Below are 18,759 nucleotides of genomic sequence, written 5' to 3'. Positions count from 1 at the left end.
CAAAGCTTCCAGATATTTAGTATGCCAAGGTGAAGCCAAAGGAAGGCAGCCTTGCCCTCTGCAATGCAGCGGAAGAGCCACTCTGTGATAATGTGCATTTGGTTAAATGGGATTCTAAATGCAGACTAAGTGTTACCTCTTGGTAGTTTTAGACACAGTCCAGAAGGTCACCTACTGCATTAGGCTAAGATACTACTAGATAAGAGAAAGATAAAGGTTTACAAAATGACATCTTGATTTACTCTGTTAACTAATATCAGCAAGAAGTGCTATAAAGTAACTGCTGTAAGAATTTTTTGCTTAGCAGCCCGACTGCAGTATCCCAGCAAAATGAGATGTTTTACTGATTTTTTCCCTGTACAATCTTATCCTAAGTTCTCACACACAATGTGCACTCTGAAATATAAAAGCACAAACAACAGAAAAATTTAAGAGGTAAATGAGAGGAAGAGTGATCCACTAAACAGATCACAGGACACAGTCAGTAGATCCCAGTTTTAGTCCTTGATCTGCCATTAACTCACTGTGACCCTGTGAGATGGGATGTAAAGCTTGGATGATCAAAGGACTATATTGAACAATGTGCCAAAGAATGGATGTTTGGGACTGTACATATGAAATGGATTTCCTGGAAATAGCTCAAGGGAGGTGAATACAAATTCCTTAAGTCCAGTTACCCAAACCCCAGCCTTTTGAACCTATGCCCTGAGAAGTGGGCCTCTGTCTGCTGATCACCTGTCATACAAGGTCAAAGGCCAAAGCTGTATAAAGGAAAGACTGAACTAGTTATGGTTGTTCTGGTTCTGAAATGGTTGTGAACTTACTTTTACAGGGAAAACCCAGTTGTGGGTCTTGAAGGACTATAACCTAACAGAGGCTGGGCTGGAGTGACCTCTGGTAAGCTTTAAGCAGGCATGTAGGTTCTATTGTTTAATTTTTTCTCTAAAATACTTGTACTTTAAGAATAAATATGCTTGCTTAGGAAAACCTGTGTAGCAATCTGCAACTGCTGGCAAGTAAAGTGCAGATGCTGGCCAGTTTAGGCAGTCTGGCTTGCTGTGGATGTGTAGGCAGGGAACTACATAGCCTGAAAAACACACCCTGGTTAGGAGGGAGAGACATGTAGGTCTCCACCCAAGAAAGGGGACAGTTGAGGAACCAAGAGCCTACAGTAGGTGCCTTGGTGGACCACGAAGGAAAAATACAGGTGCAGTTGCCCTGAACTGAGTCAGTGCTGTTGGCCAAAGTCTGACTGATCTTTTTCAATATTGAGTTTGTTGGCAACTAACTAAGATTTAATTTTCATTGTGAGCCATCACCCCCTTTAATTTCACTTCAACTTTTCTCAAGCAAATTCCTTTTGGGCTAAAATTTTCCATGCTTGGTCTTGACCCAAAGGCATGTTTATTTTTTAAATAAAACTATCTTTGTCTTTTCTGAGTTATAGATGTTCTGACTGACATTGTTTTGTAATTCAGATAGATGAAGTCAGAATATTTAAAAATTGACTTGTTATATAGTACTTATTCAAGAGGGAAAAACTTGACTTTGATATAAAGAGTTTATAAATGAATGTTTAATATTTTCAAGCATGCGCTTTAGAATGTTCCCCAACTAACTGCCTCTTCAATTATGTGTCATCTTAGTGATCTAGCACCACAAAGGCATCTTGAAAGTGACTACAAAGCACTTTCCCCCATTTCTTAAAAAAGAACCAGGAAAACTAAATGCAAACAAACATTCAAGTGAAATGAAAGTTGAAACTGAGCACTCAAAACTTCAGAAATTCCAAGAGGCACTGTTTTCCCCACTCCACAACTTGGCTAGGTCACATACAGGTTTATCTATTCCTGTTTTCCTTGTACACAATAAATAGTCGATCACTCTTATTTAATTTATATTCTAAAATAGATAGGAAACGCAACAGGATCACATTAACGTCGTAATAATATTTTTAGCTTTTGGATTTATAATGTGCTCCTGAATTTTCAGCTTCATCCTTGTTTCTTATTCAGAAACTGTAAGTGTTTAGAATTTGAGGATTTTCTCAATGTACTATATTAGAAAATTTAAGTGAACTCTCTCTCATGTAAATCTGAGTGTCGAGCACTTAACACAGCTTTATAAAGAATATCAAAAGACATTAAAGTGATACTAAACTGAATATTTACCATCATTTAAATTAGGCCTGTCGATTAATCGCAGTTAACTCACATGATTAACTCAAAAAAAAATCGAATTGGGATTGTACTTCTTGTTCAGCCAATTGCTAAGACAAACAAGTTTGTTTACATTTACAGGAAATAATGCTGCCCTCTTCTTATTGACAATGTCACCAGAAAGTGAGAACAGGCATGTGCAGGACACTTTTGTAGCCAGCACTACAAGGTATTTACGTGCCAGATATGCTAAACATTCATATGCCCCTTCATGCTTCGGCCACCATTCCTGAGGGCATGCTTTCATGCTGATGACGCTCGTTTTAAAAACTGTGTTAATTAAATTTGTAACAACTCCTTGGGGGAGAATATTATGTCTCCTGCTCTGTTTTACCCCACATTCTGCCATATATTTCATGTTATAGCTGTTTCGGATGATGACACAGTACCTGTTCAATTTAAGAACACTTTCCCTGCAGATTTCACAAAATGCAAAAAAGGTACCAATGTGAGATTTCTAAAGATAGCTCCAGCATTCGCCGCAAGAATTTGAAGTGCCTTCCAAAATCCGAGAGGGATGAGGTGTGGAGCATGCTTTCAGAAGTTTTAAAAGAGCAACATTCCGATGCGGAAACTACAGAACCCGAACCACCAAAAAAGAAAATCACCCTTCTGCTGGTGGCATCTGACTCAGATAATGAAAATGAACGTGCTTTAGTCTGCACTGCTTTGGCATTTTATCGAGCAGAACCTGTCACCAGCATGGACGCATGTCCCCTGGAATGGTGGTTGAAGCATGAAGGGACATATGAATCTTTAGCGCACCTGGCATGTAAATATCTTGCAATGCCGGCTACAACAGTGCCATACAAATGCACGTTCTCACTTTAAGGTGACATTGTAAACAAGAAGCGGGCAGCATTCATTATCTCATGCAAATGTAAACAAATTTCTTTGTCTGAGCTATTGGCAGAACAAGAAGTAGGACTGAGTGGACTTGCAGGTTCTAAAATTTTACATTGTTTTATTTTTGAACGCAGTTTTTTGTACATAATTCTACAGCTGTAGCTTTAACTTTCATGATAAAGAGACTGCACTATGCTACTTGTATTAAGTGAATTGAAAAATACTATTTCTTCTGGTTTACAGTGCAAATATTCGTAATAAAAAATATAAAATAAGCATTGTACACATTGTATTCTGTAAAAATAATGAGGAGTCCTTGTGGCAACTTAGAGACTAACAAATTTATTTGGGCATAAGCTTTTGTGGGCTATAACCGACTTCATCAGCTGCACGGAGTGAAAAATTCAGTAGGCAGGTATAAATATATAGCACATGAAAAGATGGGAGTTGCCTTACCAATTGGGGGGGAGGGGGTCAGTGCTAATAAGGCCAATTCAATCAGGGTGGATGTGTCCCATTCCCAACAGTTGATAAGAAGGGGTGAATATTAACAGAGGGAAAGTTACTTTTTGTAGTCTAACGAGGCCAATTCAATCAGGGTAGATGTATTCTGTGTTGTAACTGAAATCAATATATTTGAAAATGTGGAAAGTATCCAGAATATTTAAATAAATGGTATTCCATTATTGTTTAACAGTGTGATTAATCGCATGATTAATCGTGATTAATTTTTTTAATTGCGTGACAGCCCTAATTTAAATGTAAAATCTCATTTTATTTGAATTGTTTTTTAAGAACATTATTTGTTCACTCCATTAACTGGAAATATCTACTATCTTAGGTGAATAAAATCACACTAGAATATGCAAGGCAATACATTTATGTGTCTTAAGGATACCAGTGATTTACCTACTAATGCAGATTAATCTTACTGGGAATTAGTCAGTAAATTATTTGTGCAATGGTGACCGAATATACCTAGATATTTTGTAAGTCTTCCTAGTGGATGAATTCCTATTGCTAGAAAATTTCAGTGCAGAAATACTAATACAATGCATTGTCTACAGTACTTTTATTCCAATCTGGACATCCCTAGTCTTCTATCCATACAATCAAGCCAACATGACCTGCACTTTTGTCTTACCATTTTACTTGACTTCTCCAGCAATACTTACTTCGTGCTTTAGGGCAGTGGTTCTCAACCAGGCATATGCGTACCCATTGGGGTCTTCCAGGGGGTACATCAACTCATCTAAGTATTTGACTAGTTTTATAACAGGCTACATAAAAAGCACTAGTGAAGTCAGTACAAATTAAAATTTCATACAATGACTTGTTTATACTGCTTTATATACTATACACTGAAATGTAAGTACAATATTTATATTCCAATTGATTTATTTTATAATTGTATGGTAAAAATGAGAAAGTAAGCATTTTTTAAGTAATAGTGTGCTGAGACACTTGTATTTTTATGTTTGATTTTGTAAGCAAGTAGTTTTTAAGTCGGGTGAAACTTGGGGGTACGCAAGACAAATCAGACTCTTGAAAAAAGTACAGCAGTCTGGAAAAAAACTGAAAGCCACTGCCTTAGGGTATGTCTATACTACAAAGTTAAGTTGACATACAGCCAACCACGGTAATTACTTCAATTTGTAACGTCCACGCTATGCTCCTTCTGTCAGCAGTGCATGTCTTCACCGAAAGGGCTTGCATCGATTTAACTAACAGTGTGGGACATTGTGGGGCACTGACAGCCTGACCCCCACTGCCCTTGGCTATCAGCCCCTGGGTGGCAACAGGCAATGTAAACAATTCAGTGTCTACACAGACACTGAATCAACTTACGCACTACCCCTTTCAGGGAGATGGAGTTATTAAGTCGATGTAGTTAATGTAGTGGGCAAGTTATATTTGCGGGAGGGGCATTTTAGGTGTAGATGCTTACAGACTGAAGTCGACATAAGGCAGCCTTAGTGAGTTCTACTGATTTGAGCTACCTTTTGTTCATTATGAAAGTACAATCTTACTTGGTTTTCACAGTCCTTTAAATACACACATTAAGTCTAGCCAAAGGACTCTTTCAGTCATCAATAGCTTAATCCAGAGACAAAACATAAATATGATATTTTAAGAGTCATCTAAAGGGGGAAGCAGTCCAGACAGCTGGATGCTCTAAAATATTGTGGCAAACACATGCTTCCATCAAAGGCAAAAAGTCAGCAAAATTACTTACATTAGTAATTAAGATATTTTGCCCAACTCACAGAAAAGGAGTCTATTTTCTCTTCAGAGCATGTAGAACTAGTTGTTAGAAGTTATATCAAACATTGAGAGAAATAACTTCTATTCTATTAAAAATCTAATAGTTATAAATGAAACAATGAGATGAAACAAGGAACTTATTTTTTTACCGGTACGAGAGCTTAATTTTGAGGGTTGGAGCTGGGACGTAATAGGTATCCAAAAATCAGTATATCCATGCTGCCATTTGGAGGTTCCAACACAAACGAATTCAGCTGTGGTTTCACATAGTCTGCCTCCACTCACAATTTCACTACAGAAACCTCCAGTCATATTTATTACAACTAATTTTGAGTTTTATTTTAGATGACATTTCTTTGAGTCTGGTTCCTTAAAAAAAAAAAAAAATGCAGGGACTGGGCCCACCACTCTGAACATGTGTTGTGCAGTGCAGTAACAGTGCTGACTAATATGAGACAGGCCATGCTGGATATGAGTAACAAAAGAAAGTAACTTGGAAAAAAGAGAACAGTCTCAGGACTGATTTAGTGTTATCCCACAAAGAAACAAGAAGACAGCCCTCCTGACAGAGCATGCAACTGCTTCACCAAAAGTACATGGAGATCAGCGAGAAGAGCCTTTGATCACCAGAGGGGCCTTAAACCTAGCAACAACGGCTGCTTCCATAAAACCTCTTCAGAAGAAACTTATCACTATGTCCTAGTATAGACTGATTGTTAGTCAGATCTTTCATGCAGCAAGTCTAGCGCATCTATCAAGAAACGGAAGCAGAGAGATAAATACTATCTAAAAAGTTAGGCCAATCTGAAATACCCACTTGATGTATTCCAATGGAAATTCCTATGTTACTGAGAATGGTAGAACCATCCATGAAATATATATTGGCAAACATCACTAAAATATTTAGACTCATTTACAGTTTGGCTACAAGACAAAGTTGCAGCAATTTAACTTAAATCTGTTTTAAAATTAGTGCTAACCCCAGGATGGCCACTTATTTTAGTTTAAACCATTTCCCATTCATTTCAACCAAGCCAAATTAAGGTTGGTTTAAATCAAAAAGGAGTGTCCATGTAGCCGTTTGCACTGGATTAACCAAATTGGTTTTAAACCTACAGTTGTTAAACTGGTACAGCTTTCTCATGAAGACAAGACATTTATCAGTTTATAGAATATGGTTTTAATACAGCATCTTTCATATTTTTAAGCATTCTAAAGCTTCATAAGACAATGGCACAGTTAGCACAGCACATGAAGTTTGGTTGTGTGTGGTATTAAAGGTGAACTGAAAGGGAGGAAGTAATTGGGGCATTTCTCTCCCGCCCAGGTTGTAAAATGGAGACAAAGTTTGCTCTCACCCCTCCAACCCCCCCCCCCCAAAAAAAAAAAGCTTCTGTATTAAAAACACAAGAACAGAAATTGAGATTTAGGTCTAGCTTGCTTTTCCTGGAAGACTATGAGTAATTACAGAACTAGTAGGATTTTAATATCACACACATTATGCAAGTGAAGTCAAGAGATGTTTAAGTGATTTTTATTCAGACTGTTTAAAACTTTTTTAAACACCTATTTAATTCAACTCATAAGCAGATGGAAGAAAAGACTTTAGACAATAGAACGTCCCTTGAATTAAGCCCTAAGGAAGGTTTTAACACATAAGAGACCTTCAAGAAGTCCAAAACGAAGATTCTCCATTCCCGATCTTTCTTAAAGATAAAACACACCCTCAGGCTTTCTTTATACATCTAAGAAGAAACTGGGTTACTGTCCTTTATCCCCCTTTAAACATGTACCACTTAGGCTCTTTGGAACTTTTCTTAACACTTTAGTTCTGAAGCAAACTGAAAACAAGAAGACTGAAATATAACTAGCAATTTAGTATAAACACCTGTAATTACTATGGTTTCTAGCTTGAATTATTTTCAACATATTTTGAACAAATACTGTATTTAATTCCAAAATTATTACTACTTGAGTTTAGCAACATCATTTTACTCTTACAGAACCAGCTAATGAAAGTGAGAAACTAAAAAAAATTCTCTGAATCAAGATGTAGCATTTCTGATTTCTACAGCAAAACAGCATTTATTAGACCACAAGCCACACTTACTATTTAAGATTTAAATATCTAAAATTGCACAGGCTCCAACTGCACAGGTCACCAAATCAACAGTATTTTTACTTTGTTCTTAGCTAATAAACATTCAAAACTTAACTCCATTGTCCTTCTAGATCAGTGGTCTCCAAAGTGGGGTGCGCAAGAGAATCCTTGGGGGTGCTCGGCAGAAGGAGTGCTTTTTTTTTTTTTTTTTTGCTTTGCTTTGTCAGGCGGGAGTCCAAGCAGCTTTGTTTTTGGTTTTTTTTTGCGCTTCAGTGCGGCAGGGGGTGCATGCTCAAAAAATTTTTTACTGATGGGGTGCACAATCAAACACTCCCCTGCCCCCCACTCCCCTAATTTTTTTGGAGACCACTGTTCTAGATGAACACCTGCAAACTCATTTAGTAAAAGCATCAGACGTTTTCACATTTAACGTTTTTCATCCACTTATCTCTAGACTCTGTATAATTTCTGATCTTACCCTTTACATGCAAAACATCTTCAGAAATTTAGATGATCATACAACTACTTTTTTTTAAATACTGCATTTAAGCATGTGATCACAAACAATACATAAGCACAAATAAATATTTCATATCTAGCCTCTGTCATTTCCTTACTTCTGATTACTTAGCCATGCAATCTTCAAAACTTCAGAGAATATGAACACCTTTGTTTTTTTTTTATTTGTTTGTTTTTTTTAAAGATGGGGGGAAAAAAAACCATAGTTTAACAAATTGGCTTGACACATCCAAGAACCATTTATCCTATGCACATTATGAGGTCTGCAGCAAGACTTCAGAGTTGTGCAGAAGCTCTTGTCCCCTTCACACACTTTCATCACTGTGCACAGTGCTAAGCTAGCTATGCACATACAACCTGACCTTAACTGCACACTTCGTGCGCAACAAGAAAAAAGCAAAATATAGTGCTAATACACAATTTATCAAGTCAAAAGCAATTCACACCACAACCACTCAAAGGTTCTTCTCCTCTATGAGGGAAGTTTCCATGCCAAGTTTCAGAAAGTAATAAGCAGTTATAATGAAATGCTCATGACACCTTAATTAAAGCAGTCACTACTGCTCTCCATATATAACCACAGGTATAGGGAACTAACGGAGACTAAGGAATTCACAAGCTAAAACATCCCAAATTACATGCATTTGTATCAGAATTTTGAGGTCTTCTACTTATAACTTTCTAATTTAAGGTACTCTTCATAGAACTTTACCAGAAAGTCCATTAAAACAGTGGTTCTCAACCAGGGATATGCGTATGCAGTGATCTGCTAAGGGGGTATATTAACTCATTTAGATATTTGCCTAGTTTTACAACAGGGTACATAAGCACTAGCAAAGTCAGTACAAACTAAAACTTCATACAGTGACTTTTATACTGCTCTACATACTATACACTAAAAAGTAAAATATTTATATTCCAGTTGATTTATTTTATAATTATATGGTAAAAATGAGAAAGTAAACAATTTTTCAGTTATACCATGTGATACTTTTGTATTTTTATGTCTGATTTTGTATGCAAGTGGATTTTAAGCAAAGTGAAACTTGGGGATACAGGAGACAAATCAGACTCCTGAAAGGCGTACAGTAGTCTGGAAAGGTTGAGAGCGACTGCATTAAAAGACAAACACATTTGTTAAAATGTAAGTTTCTTTAAAACTTCAGAAACTGCTGCATATAGACAGCAACAGGTAAAAGTGACCAGCAAAGGCAAAAATGCTGTACTTGTGCAGTTTTTGCTTGTTTTAGGGTAGAAGGGGGAGAAGAGCTCTTCTCCCCACCTCCCTGCCCCCCACTCCCCTAATTTTTAACTGAACATTCAAGTTGTATCCACCCCAGAAAATTAGCAGGTTTATGATATTGTTTCACTTCCTCACTTTGTCTGAAGTTTTTTTATTCAGACCATTTACAATCTACTTATTTCACTTAAAACACCTGGGGAAAGTTTTAAGGATTGATTGAAAATCTCCAAACCTTCAGTTAAAGACTAAGACTTTGTCTACACATAAGCTTGCACTAATTTAACTGTTTAATATCACACCTTTGCTTATACAAGTATAAGTCTGTCTACAGGCAAAGTATGAGAGAACTCCCCTGCCACATTTTAAAGTCATACAAAAAGCCTTCCCTCTCTCTCTCTCTTTAAACAACACTTAACGTTCCTGCTATTTCCTACAGGAAAAAAAAAGCAGTGCACTCATGCATGCAGGTGTAAAACAGGTACAATTTTTGGCCCCTTTGCAGGTCACCTTTACAGCCTTATTATAGTTAATTCATAGACTAGACTACTCATATTTCAAGTTTTGTTTTTAAATAAAAGTGAAACAGAAAATTTCATAACTGAATTCATGTTTTATTTTAACATTAAAAACAAAAGCAGAATTAAGAGATTAACCTTCCTGCAGGTCAGAATTTTTTGGTAGCATCCCAAGTTTTAACCTGTAAATATAATGTTTTCTCAAGTACATCACCAAAACGCCAGAGCTTTTATTGGGGGAAATAACCATTCAAACTTGTGTTTTGCTACTGCGTCCTACTACACATTTACCAATTAAGCTCTGTAGAACAGGGTCACTTGCGTGGCACGTTCCATCTGACACACAGCATCATGTACACAACTGGTACCATAGAAATGATAAGTAGCCACAACACCGTCATTCTCCTTAGGCAACCCAGACCCTCTGAGATTAACTGATGTTCCCACAACAGACACCCCAAGAGTCTGAGTCAGGGCCAGGGCTGTTGTATAATATCCTGGACGCCTTCGAGTTTTGGCTGCGAGACCCATACAGAGGGAGCCTCCAGGGGCTAGGAATCTCTGGTAGGGTGGCCGGCTGGACCCGACTTTGTGCTGCCAGTAACTGTTCACACAATGCAGCTGCCTCGGAGAGGCTGAGACTGCCTCTCACCGCCGCCATGTTAGCTTCAGCCTCCATGTGCACAGTCGGTGAGCCCCACCAACTGCAGATCCTATCGCCCCGCACCCCCCCAGCTCTCTGTTCCAGGGGGAGAGGGTCGTTACTCCATGGGGCGGTTACAAGCCCAATTCATCCCCCCCGCAAAGGCTGAGCAAGCGAAGACCCCGGCCCACAGGAACAAAGGAGTGGGGAGGTGGGGGCAGTGGTTCACCGCACCGGTGTCTCACCGGGAGCTGGGACACCGACCGCGACTGAGAGAACGGGAAAGGGGGCAGTGGCGGCCCCTCCTGCCTGTGTCCGAGCCCAAACAGCGCCATGAGGGGGACGCGCGTCGCCCCGCGCTGGGCTTTGCGGACAAAGGGCTGCGCGCCTCGGCCAGGCCGAGCAGAAAAGGAATTCTCCGGCCGCTCTTCTGGAACCTTCCGGCGGGAGCCTCCGCCGGGCCCACACCGGGAACGCCCCGAGCAGTCCCGCGGCAACTCCCCGGGGACCAGGCCGGCCGGGGCAGGAGCACCGAGACCCGGGACCTCGCTCCCCGCACAGCGGGCCACGGGCCGGCCAATCCCCGCCGTGGATGACGGGGAAAGGTGATTCCGCAACCCCGGCGTGAGACAGAACAACAGGCCGCCGGGGAGCGGAAACTCCCGGGCGGGGAAGGGAACCGAGAGACCGAGAGGGAAAGTGCGGCCGCTGAGTCCGGGGGGGCTGGAGCAGAGGAAGCCAGAACATGGGAGGGGGTGGCGGGGCCCAGACGGGGGTGCGGGGAGCTACGGTACCTTCTTCTTCTCCAGGTTGCGCAGCTTCTTGTCGATCACTCCCAGGATCTGCTTCATGGCCTCGGTCTGCACCGAGCTGGTGCTGCCGCCCGCAGCCGCTACCACCTGGGGGGGAGCCGCTGCCGGGGCGGCCTCGCTACCCGCCGGCACTGGCCCCACTTTGCCGCTGCTACTCGCCATAGTGCTGTTGGTAGCCGAGGGCATCTCTACAGGCGAGAAAAGAGAGCGCGTTAAGGGGGATGGCTGGACGGGCCGCCGGAGGGGACACGCGGGAGGGCGCGCGCGCGCACCCACAACCTTCCTCACCCACCCCCCAGGACGCGCGTCGGAGTCGCACCTGCAGGCGCGCGCCCAACGATCTCGCCACCAAATCGATTCGGCTCTGTCCGCCTGCGACGAGGGCGCTCGGGAGTCACGTGACCAGGAGCCGCCTGGGGCCGCTCGCCCCCTATCCCCGTTCAACGGTCACTCACGGAAACCCTCCCGACCCCTGTGTCTGGAACCCTTCGTCGTCACACACCCCCCTCACCGTGTGTGTGACTGTCCCAAGGGGAGGGGGCTCAGTGCGCTGCGCTCTCGCTATAGGGAACGGCCGCCTCAGCCCACTCCGGCCCCGCCGCCTGCGCCGCTCCTGCTACCTCTGCACCGAGTTACTAAAGGAAGAGACAAGAGCGCGCGCGCCTGAGACAGGCAGGGCCGGGTTAGGAGCGAGCGATGGGTCCTCGGCGGCAGGGGGTGTCTTTGTAGAACGCCTGAGCAACTGGCCGCTCTGCATTCCATAGCGGGACGGGCTCAGGTGTGCGGCGCGTCCCCATCGTGCATCCAACAATCCCCTTCCAAATGCTAAAGCCTTCCCGGGCCGGGTCGTTCAGGCGCGCGCTGGTCACTTAAACCCGGCACACAATGGGAAGAGCAAGGGGCTCTTGGAAGGACCCAGCGGGAACGGGCCGGGCTTGTTGGGCAATGAAAACTCTTCTCTCGAGCGACAGCTCGGCCCCGCTGCGAGCGAATCCGGCCTGGGGAGCGGCAGCTTGGGCAGCTCCAGCCCCTTCTCCAGGGGGGCCGGTTGCGTGGATCCCCCGGAGGGGCCCGGACTCCCCCTCAGGGCAAAGGGCTTAACTGCAATAGTCCCGTCGCTGCCGAGCGCTGGCATTGGGGGCCGCTCGGCTCCGCTCGCAGGCGGGGAGGCGCCCGGTGGACTGGGCAGTGGCGCTCTGGGGGTGACCCGTGGTGTCACGCGCGCTGGGCATTGTAACCAGCGGTACCCGAGCGAGGCCGCCTGCAGCACGCATGTGGTCCGCTGTGTTTCGGGGCAAAGAAGCCCCGTTGCCCGAACGGTACCGGGCAAGGGCGCTTTGAGGGCTGTCCCCGTGGGGTGGGTTATGTCTGGTGCAGAGTCACCGTGAACTTCTGACCCGCAGACGTGTGGCTTGAAAACTTTTAGTTTTTGCCTAATCATCTAACGCTCAGTAGCTGCTCCTTACTGGGTAGGCTCATGGGATGTTTGGTACCACGTAAGGAGCATCCCTGAAACAACAGGACGGGTGATCATCCTCTCCAACGCGAGCCACCTGCTACATCCACATTTGGGGGTTGAGATTTAATACATGCATTGTAGCCACTGGCAAACAATTGCCTCTCTTTCCTTACCCGCCAGGTGTGGTTACCTGCCAGGTGTGTCTTTCTTGCAGATCTTGATGCCTGTCTAATACTTACTTACATACATATTAAACTTTATATACGTTTCTGACCTAAGGCAGTATAATGAATCCAACCCCTTTAGTGCTATTAATGTTGTCAGCTATTGCTGGACTTTGATTTCTGGTCCAGGTAACTGAAAGCTTATTACTTTATTTCTTTATCATTTGCAGGAATTAGCAGTGAGACAATACCAGGCATGTGTTGTACAAAGGCAAATTTGCATTCAAAATGAGTGCTATACCTTTTTTAAGGAGATACAAGTGTGACGTCTGGAGGCAACTGAAATGCCCCTGAATGTGGCAAACCAAGCTGGAAAGGCTTTGGCAGATATTCAACTGCCCTTTTTTACAATATAGAGGGAATGTTTTCCCTGGTATTTTAGGGAAAGAAATGCCCCTTACATTTCTTGTGACTTTGATAATTAGCTAACTTGTGTTCCTATACTTATTTTCTGTTCCTCATTTTACAGCTAATTTTAGCTCCATGCTAAGCAAACCTGCTCTCTGGCTTTTCTATAATTTCTGACAAATAATTTGCAATAGTTAATGTCCTTTCATATATGAAGTATCATTTATTCAAAGTGCTGTACATGTTGATGTTGCAAACTATATTTAGGAAGCAATTCATACAAGTGTAGCCACCTCCAAGATGAAACATAACTGTATAACAGCAACATTACACAACAGTTTGGTCTGGAAGTGAAGAATACCTTTTCTAGCTGACATTACAAAGGAACATTTCAGATAGATCCCAAAGGGTAGCATTTGGATGGTTGTTCATCTACACTGGAGGGTCTTTGTTGTGAATCCCTCCTGTTCATTTACATGAGATTATTAAGCTAGTGAGGAGACTCAGGGCCAATTTCAATTCTTGGATAGAAATAGAAATGAAGGACTGGAAGGGATCTCCATAGGTCATCTAGTCCAGTCCTCTGCACTGATGCAGGATTAAGAATTATCTAGACCCAAGAGGTGTTTGTCTAACCTGTTCTTAAAAATCTATAATGATGGAGATTCCACAATCTCCCTAGGTAATTTGTTCTAGTGCTTAACTACCCTGACAGTTAGGAAGTTTTTCCTAATGTCTAAGCTAAATCTCCCTTGCTACAACTTAAGACCATTACTTCTTGTCCAGTCCTTAGTGGTTAAGGAGAACAATTTATCACTCTCCTCTTTATAACAACCTTTTACATACTTGAAGACTGTTATCAGGTTGGAGGGAGGGACCCTCAGTCTTATGTTTTCCAGATTAAACAAGCCCAATTTTTCAATCTTTCCTCAAAGGTCATGTTTTCTAGACCTTCAGTAATTTTTGTTGCTCTCCTCTGGACTTTCTCCAGTTTGTCTACATCTTTCCTAAAATGCGGTGCCCAGAACTGGACACAATAATCCAGTTGAGGCCTTATCAGAGTAGAGTGGAAGAATTACTTCTCGTTTCTTGCTTATACCATTCCTACTAATACATCCCAGAATGATGTTTGCTTTTTTTTTTTTTTGCAACAGTATTATATTGTTGAGCCATATTTCATTTGTGATGCACTATAACCACCAAATCCTTTCCTGCAGAACTCCAAATTTGTTAGTCTCTAAGGTGCCACAAGTACTCCTGTTCCTTTCTACGAAGTCATTTCCCATTTTGTATTTTTGCAATTGATTATTCCTTGCTAAGTGTAGTATTTTGTATTTGTCCTTGTTGAATTTCATTCTGTTTAACTAAGGCCATTTCTCCAGTTTGTCAAGATTATTTTGAATTCTTATTCCGTCCTCCAAAGTGCTTGCAACCCCTCCCAGCTTGGTATCGTCAGCAAATTTTGTATGTTCTATGCCATTATTCAAGTCATTTCTGAAGATACTGAACAGAACCAGACCCAGGACACATCCTACTTAATATACTCTTCCAGCTCAAATGTGAATCACTGCAGTATATAAGTACTCTGAGTATGATTTTCCAGCTGGTTGTGTTCCCACTTTATAGTAGGTTCACCTAGGTTATATTTCTCTAGTTTGTTTATGAGACGGTCATGTGAGACAATATCAAAAGCCTTACTAAAGTTGAGATATATGATGTTGTGACAATGCAGTTCTGGCGGAACCCAACTGAGAGTGCCAACTCAGGACAAATTGCTCAAACAGGGCAGTTACAGCCCAAGGCTGGGTTTTTTTCCACCTCTAAGGCAAACCAAACCAGCCAGACTAGGAGGACTTCGGTCTCACCCCACTGGCTAACCGCAAGTCTCACAAGCAATCTCCTTAAAACTCCAGTTTCCCAGTATTACCACCAGTGCCACTCGTTATGGGGACAAATGGTTATGAAAACCAATACCCCCAGTAAAAGAAAAAGGTTCTCCTGATCCCAAAGGACCAAGCCCCAGACCCAGGTCAATATACAAATCAAATCTTACCCACAAATCACGCTATTGCCAATCCTTTAGAATCTAAAATCTAAAGGTTTCTTCATAAAAGGAAAAAGATAGAGATGAGAGTTAGAATTGGTTAAATGGAATCAATTACATACAGTAATGGCAAAGTTCTTGGTTCAGGCTTGCAGCAGCGATAGAATAAACTGCAGGTTCAAATCAAGTCTCTGGAATACATCCCCTGCTGGGGTGGGTCCTCAGTCCTTTGTTCAAAGCTTCAGCTTGTAGCAAAGTTCCTCCAGAGGTATGAAGCAGGATTGAAGACAAGATGGAGATGAGGCATCAGCCTTATATAGTCTTTTCCAGGTGTAGGACCATCTCTTTGTTCTTACTGTGGAAAATTACAGCAAAATGGAGTCTGGAGTCGCATGGGCAAGTTCCTGCATACTTTGCTGAGTCTCAAGGCATATTTGCCTTCTCTCAATGGGTCCATTGTATAGCTGATGGTCCTTAATGGGCCATCAAGCAGGCTAGGCAGAGCTAACACCAGTTTATCTGGGATGTCACCCAGCAGCATAGTATAAGTTTGAAATAGACAGTATAGAGCCAATATTCATAACTTCACCTACAAGATTGATACACACATATAGACAGCATAATCATAACCAGTAAACCATAACCTTGTCTTAGACACCCCATTTGACCCCCTTTATACAAGATTTGTGTGCCACTACAGGACCTTGGTTGCAACAATGATCTATATGGTCCCAGATTATTTCAATAACGTCACAGATGTCTATTGCTTTCCCCCATCCGCAAGGCTTGTTACTCTGTCAAAGAAGGCTATTAGTTGGTTTCACAGGATTTGTTCTTGACAAATTCCTATTGACTGTTACTTATTACCTTATTTTCTTCTAGGTTCTTACACATTCATTGTTAGATTATTTGCTCCGTTATCTTTATGGAGCAAAATAAATTAAGTTGACTGGTCTATAGTTCCCAGGGTTATACTTATTCCCCTTTGCTAAATAGGTACGGTATTTGTCCCTTTCCAGTCCTCTGGTATCTCTCATATCTTCCACAAGTTCTGAAAGATAATCATTAATGGTTCAGAGATCTCTTCAGACAGTTCCTTAATTATTCTAGGATGTATTTTGTTAGGCTCTACCGACTTGAAGACTAACTTGTCTAAGGCCTGGTCTACACTAGGCGTTTATGTCGAAGTTAGTGCCGTTGCATCGAATTAACCCTGCACCCGTCCACACCGCGAAGCTATTTAGTTCGACATAGAGGTCTCTTAAATTCGACTTCTGTACTCCTCCCCGACGAGGGGAGTAGCGCTAAATTCGACATGGCCATGTCGAATTAGGCTAGGTGTGGATGGAAATCGACGCTAATAGCTCCGGGAGCTATCCCAGAGTGCACCACTCTGTTGACGCTCTGGACAGCAGTCCGAGCTCGGATGCTCTGACCAGCCACACAGGAAAAGCCCCGGGAAAATTTGAATTCCTTTTCCTGTCTGGGCAGTTTGAATCTCATTTCCTGTCTGGACATCGTGGCGAGCTCAGCAGCACTGGCAACGATGCAGAGCTCTCCAGCAGTGATGGCCGTGCAATCTCAGAATAGAAAGAGGGCCCCAGCATGGACTGATCGGGAAGTCTTGGATCTGATCGCTGTGTGGGGCGATGAGTCCATGCTTTCCGAGCTGCGATCCAAAAGATGGAATGCAAAGATCTACGAGAAGATCTCTAAAGACATGTCAGAGAGAGGATACAGTCAGGATGCAATGCAGTGCCGCGTGAAAATCAAGGAGCTGAGACAAGGCTACCAGAAAACCAAAGAGGCAAACGGACGCTCCGGATCCCATCCCCAGACATCCCGTTTCTACGAGGCACTGCATTCCATCCTACGTGCGGCCGCCACCACTACCCCACCACTGACCGTGGACTCTGAGGATGGGATATTGTCCACGGCCGGTTCCTCGGACATGTTAGCGGACGGGGAAGATGAGGAAGGAGATGAGGAGGACGAGGCAGTCGACAGCGCTTACAACGCTGATTTCCCCGACAGCCAGGATCTCTTCATCACCCTTACAGAGATCCCCTACCAACCGTCCCCAGCCGTTAACCCGGACACAGAATCTGGGGAAGGATCAGCCAGTAAGTGTTTTAAACATCTAAACATTTATTTTTAACAGAACAGGAATATTAAGAATAACAACAATGGGTTTCTCATGATTAGTTTGCCCTAGGCGCTTAACGTTTCAGTCCTGGGCAGTGCAACTATTGAAAAAAAAATCTAACAATGTCCGGTTTAGCATGATTGTTCTGCCCAAGCCGCTCTACTGTTTAGTCCCTGCCAGTGCAGCTACAGTAAAATGCGGTCTATATGTCCGGGGATAGAGCAGAAATCCTCCTGGGACATCTCGAGGAAGCTCTCCTGGAGGTAATTGGAAAGTCGTTGCATCAGGTTCCTGGGGAGAGCGGCCTTATTGGGTCTTCCGTAGTATGAAATGTTTCCGCGCCACGAGACAATCAAGTACTCAGGAATCATTGCCCTGCAGAGCAGGGCGGCATACGGCCCTGGTCTTTGGAGGCTTTCCCGAAGCATTCTTTCTTTCTCACTGTCTGAGATCCTCATCAGGGTGATGTCGCTCATGGTGACCTGCTTTGAATTAGGTAGGGGAATGTTAGTGTTGGGACTGCTTGCCCGTTCCTTTACAGAACTGTAACCGCTGGTTTGCAGCCACGCGGTGGAGGCGGGAGAGGGGCAGCATACAGGGATCTTTCCCGGGGACAGCCGCGAGGGGGTAGGACAGGGGCAGAGTTCCTGCTTGCCGGATTGCTGGCAGCAGGGACTGGCATTGCTTTCAATGTGAAAGGAGGCCAGTGCTACTATTAAAGTTTTAAGCTGCCACAAGTCTACGGCTTACCATGTCTGCCTGCTACACAAATTCTGATGTCCTGCCCCGCTTCTCAGATCTGCAGTGCAAGACCCCAGGCACTGAATGCGAAGGCCGAGAATTCGACCTTGTCCTGAGTGCGCATGTGATAGGTGCTGTGCATGGTCTTGTTCACAGAGAAAGACTATGTTCTTTGTTCACAACTACATTTATCTTTCTGAGGAATTCACTCCCTTTTTCCCATTCCCACAGCCACATCTGCGACTGTCTCACAACCTAGCCTGGCATCACACTCCCAGAGGCTAGCGCAGATTAGGCGTAGGAAGAAGAGGACACGGGAGGACATGTTCTCGGAACTTATGGGCTGCTCCCGAGCCCAGGCAGCACAGCAGACCCAGTGGCGGGAGAACTTGTCCCAAATGCACCAAGCACACATGGAACAGGAGGAGAGGTGGCGGCAGGAAGACCAGCAGGCGACTCAAACGCTGCTTGGACTAATGAGGGAGCAAACGGACACGCTCCGGCGCCTTGTGGATGTTCTGCAGGAACGGAGGCAGGAGGACAGAGCCCCGCTGCAGTCTATCTGTAACCGCCCTCCCCCGCCACCAAGTCCCATACCCCCCTCACCCAAAGTGCAAAGAAGGAGGGGCGGCAG

General features: G+C 43.4%; 1 protein-coding gene across 3 annotated transcripts in view; it reads right to left on the bottom strand.

Moving 5' to 3' along the window:
• Positions 1 to 11,796, bottom strand: part of CAPRIN1 (cell cycle associated protein 1) — a 105,726-nt gene extending 93,930 nt beyond the window's left edge. The window contains exons 1-2 of one of the 3 annotated variants that reach the window (XM_054025162.1): positions 11,675 to 11,796; positions 11,146 to 11,351 (exon numbers count right to left, since the gene is read on the bottom strand). In XM_054025162.1, the coding sequence (XP_053881137.1) occupies positions 11,146 to 11,349 (204 nt within the window). In that variant the 5' untranslated portion in view covers positions 11,350 to 11,351; positions 11,675 to 11,796. The other 2 variants (XM_054025159.1, XM_054025161.1) reach the window with 2 other exon arrangements.
• Positions 11,797 to 18,759: the final 6,963 nt, after the last annotated feature.

Source organism: Malaclemys terrapin, chromosome 4, assembly GCF_027887155.1.
Source record: "Malaclemys terrapin pileata isolate rMalTer1 chromosome 4, rMalTer1.hap1, whole genome shotgun sequence".
In the NCBI taxonomy this organism is placed as follows: domain Eukaryota; kingdom Metazoa; phylum Chordata; order Testudines; family Emydidae; genus Malaclemys; species Malaclemys terrapin.
The sequence above is the reverse complement of the archived record's forward strand: the minus strand, read 5'-3'. Positions and strand labels throughout refer to the sequence as shown.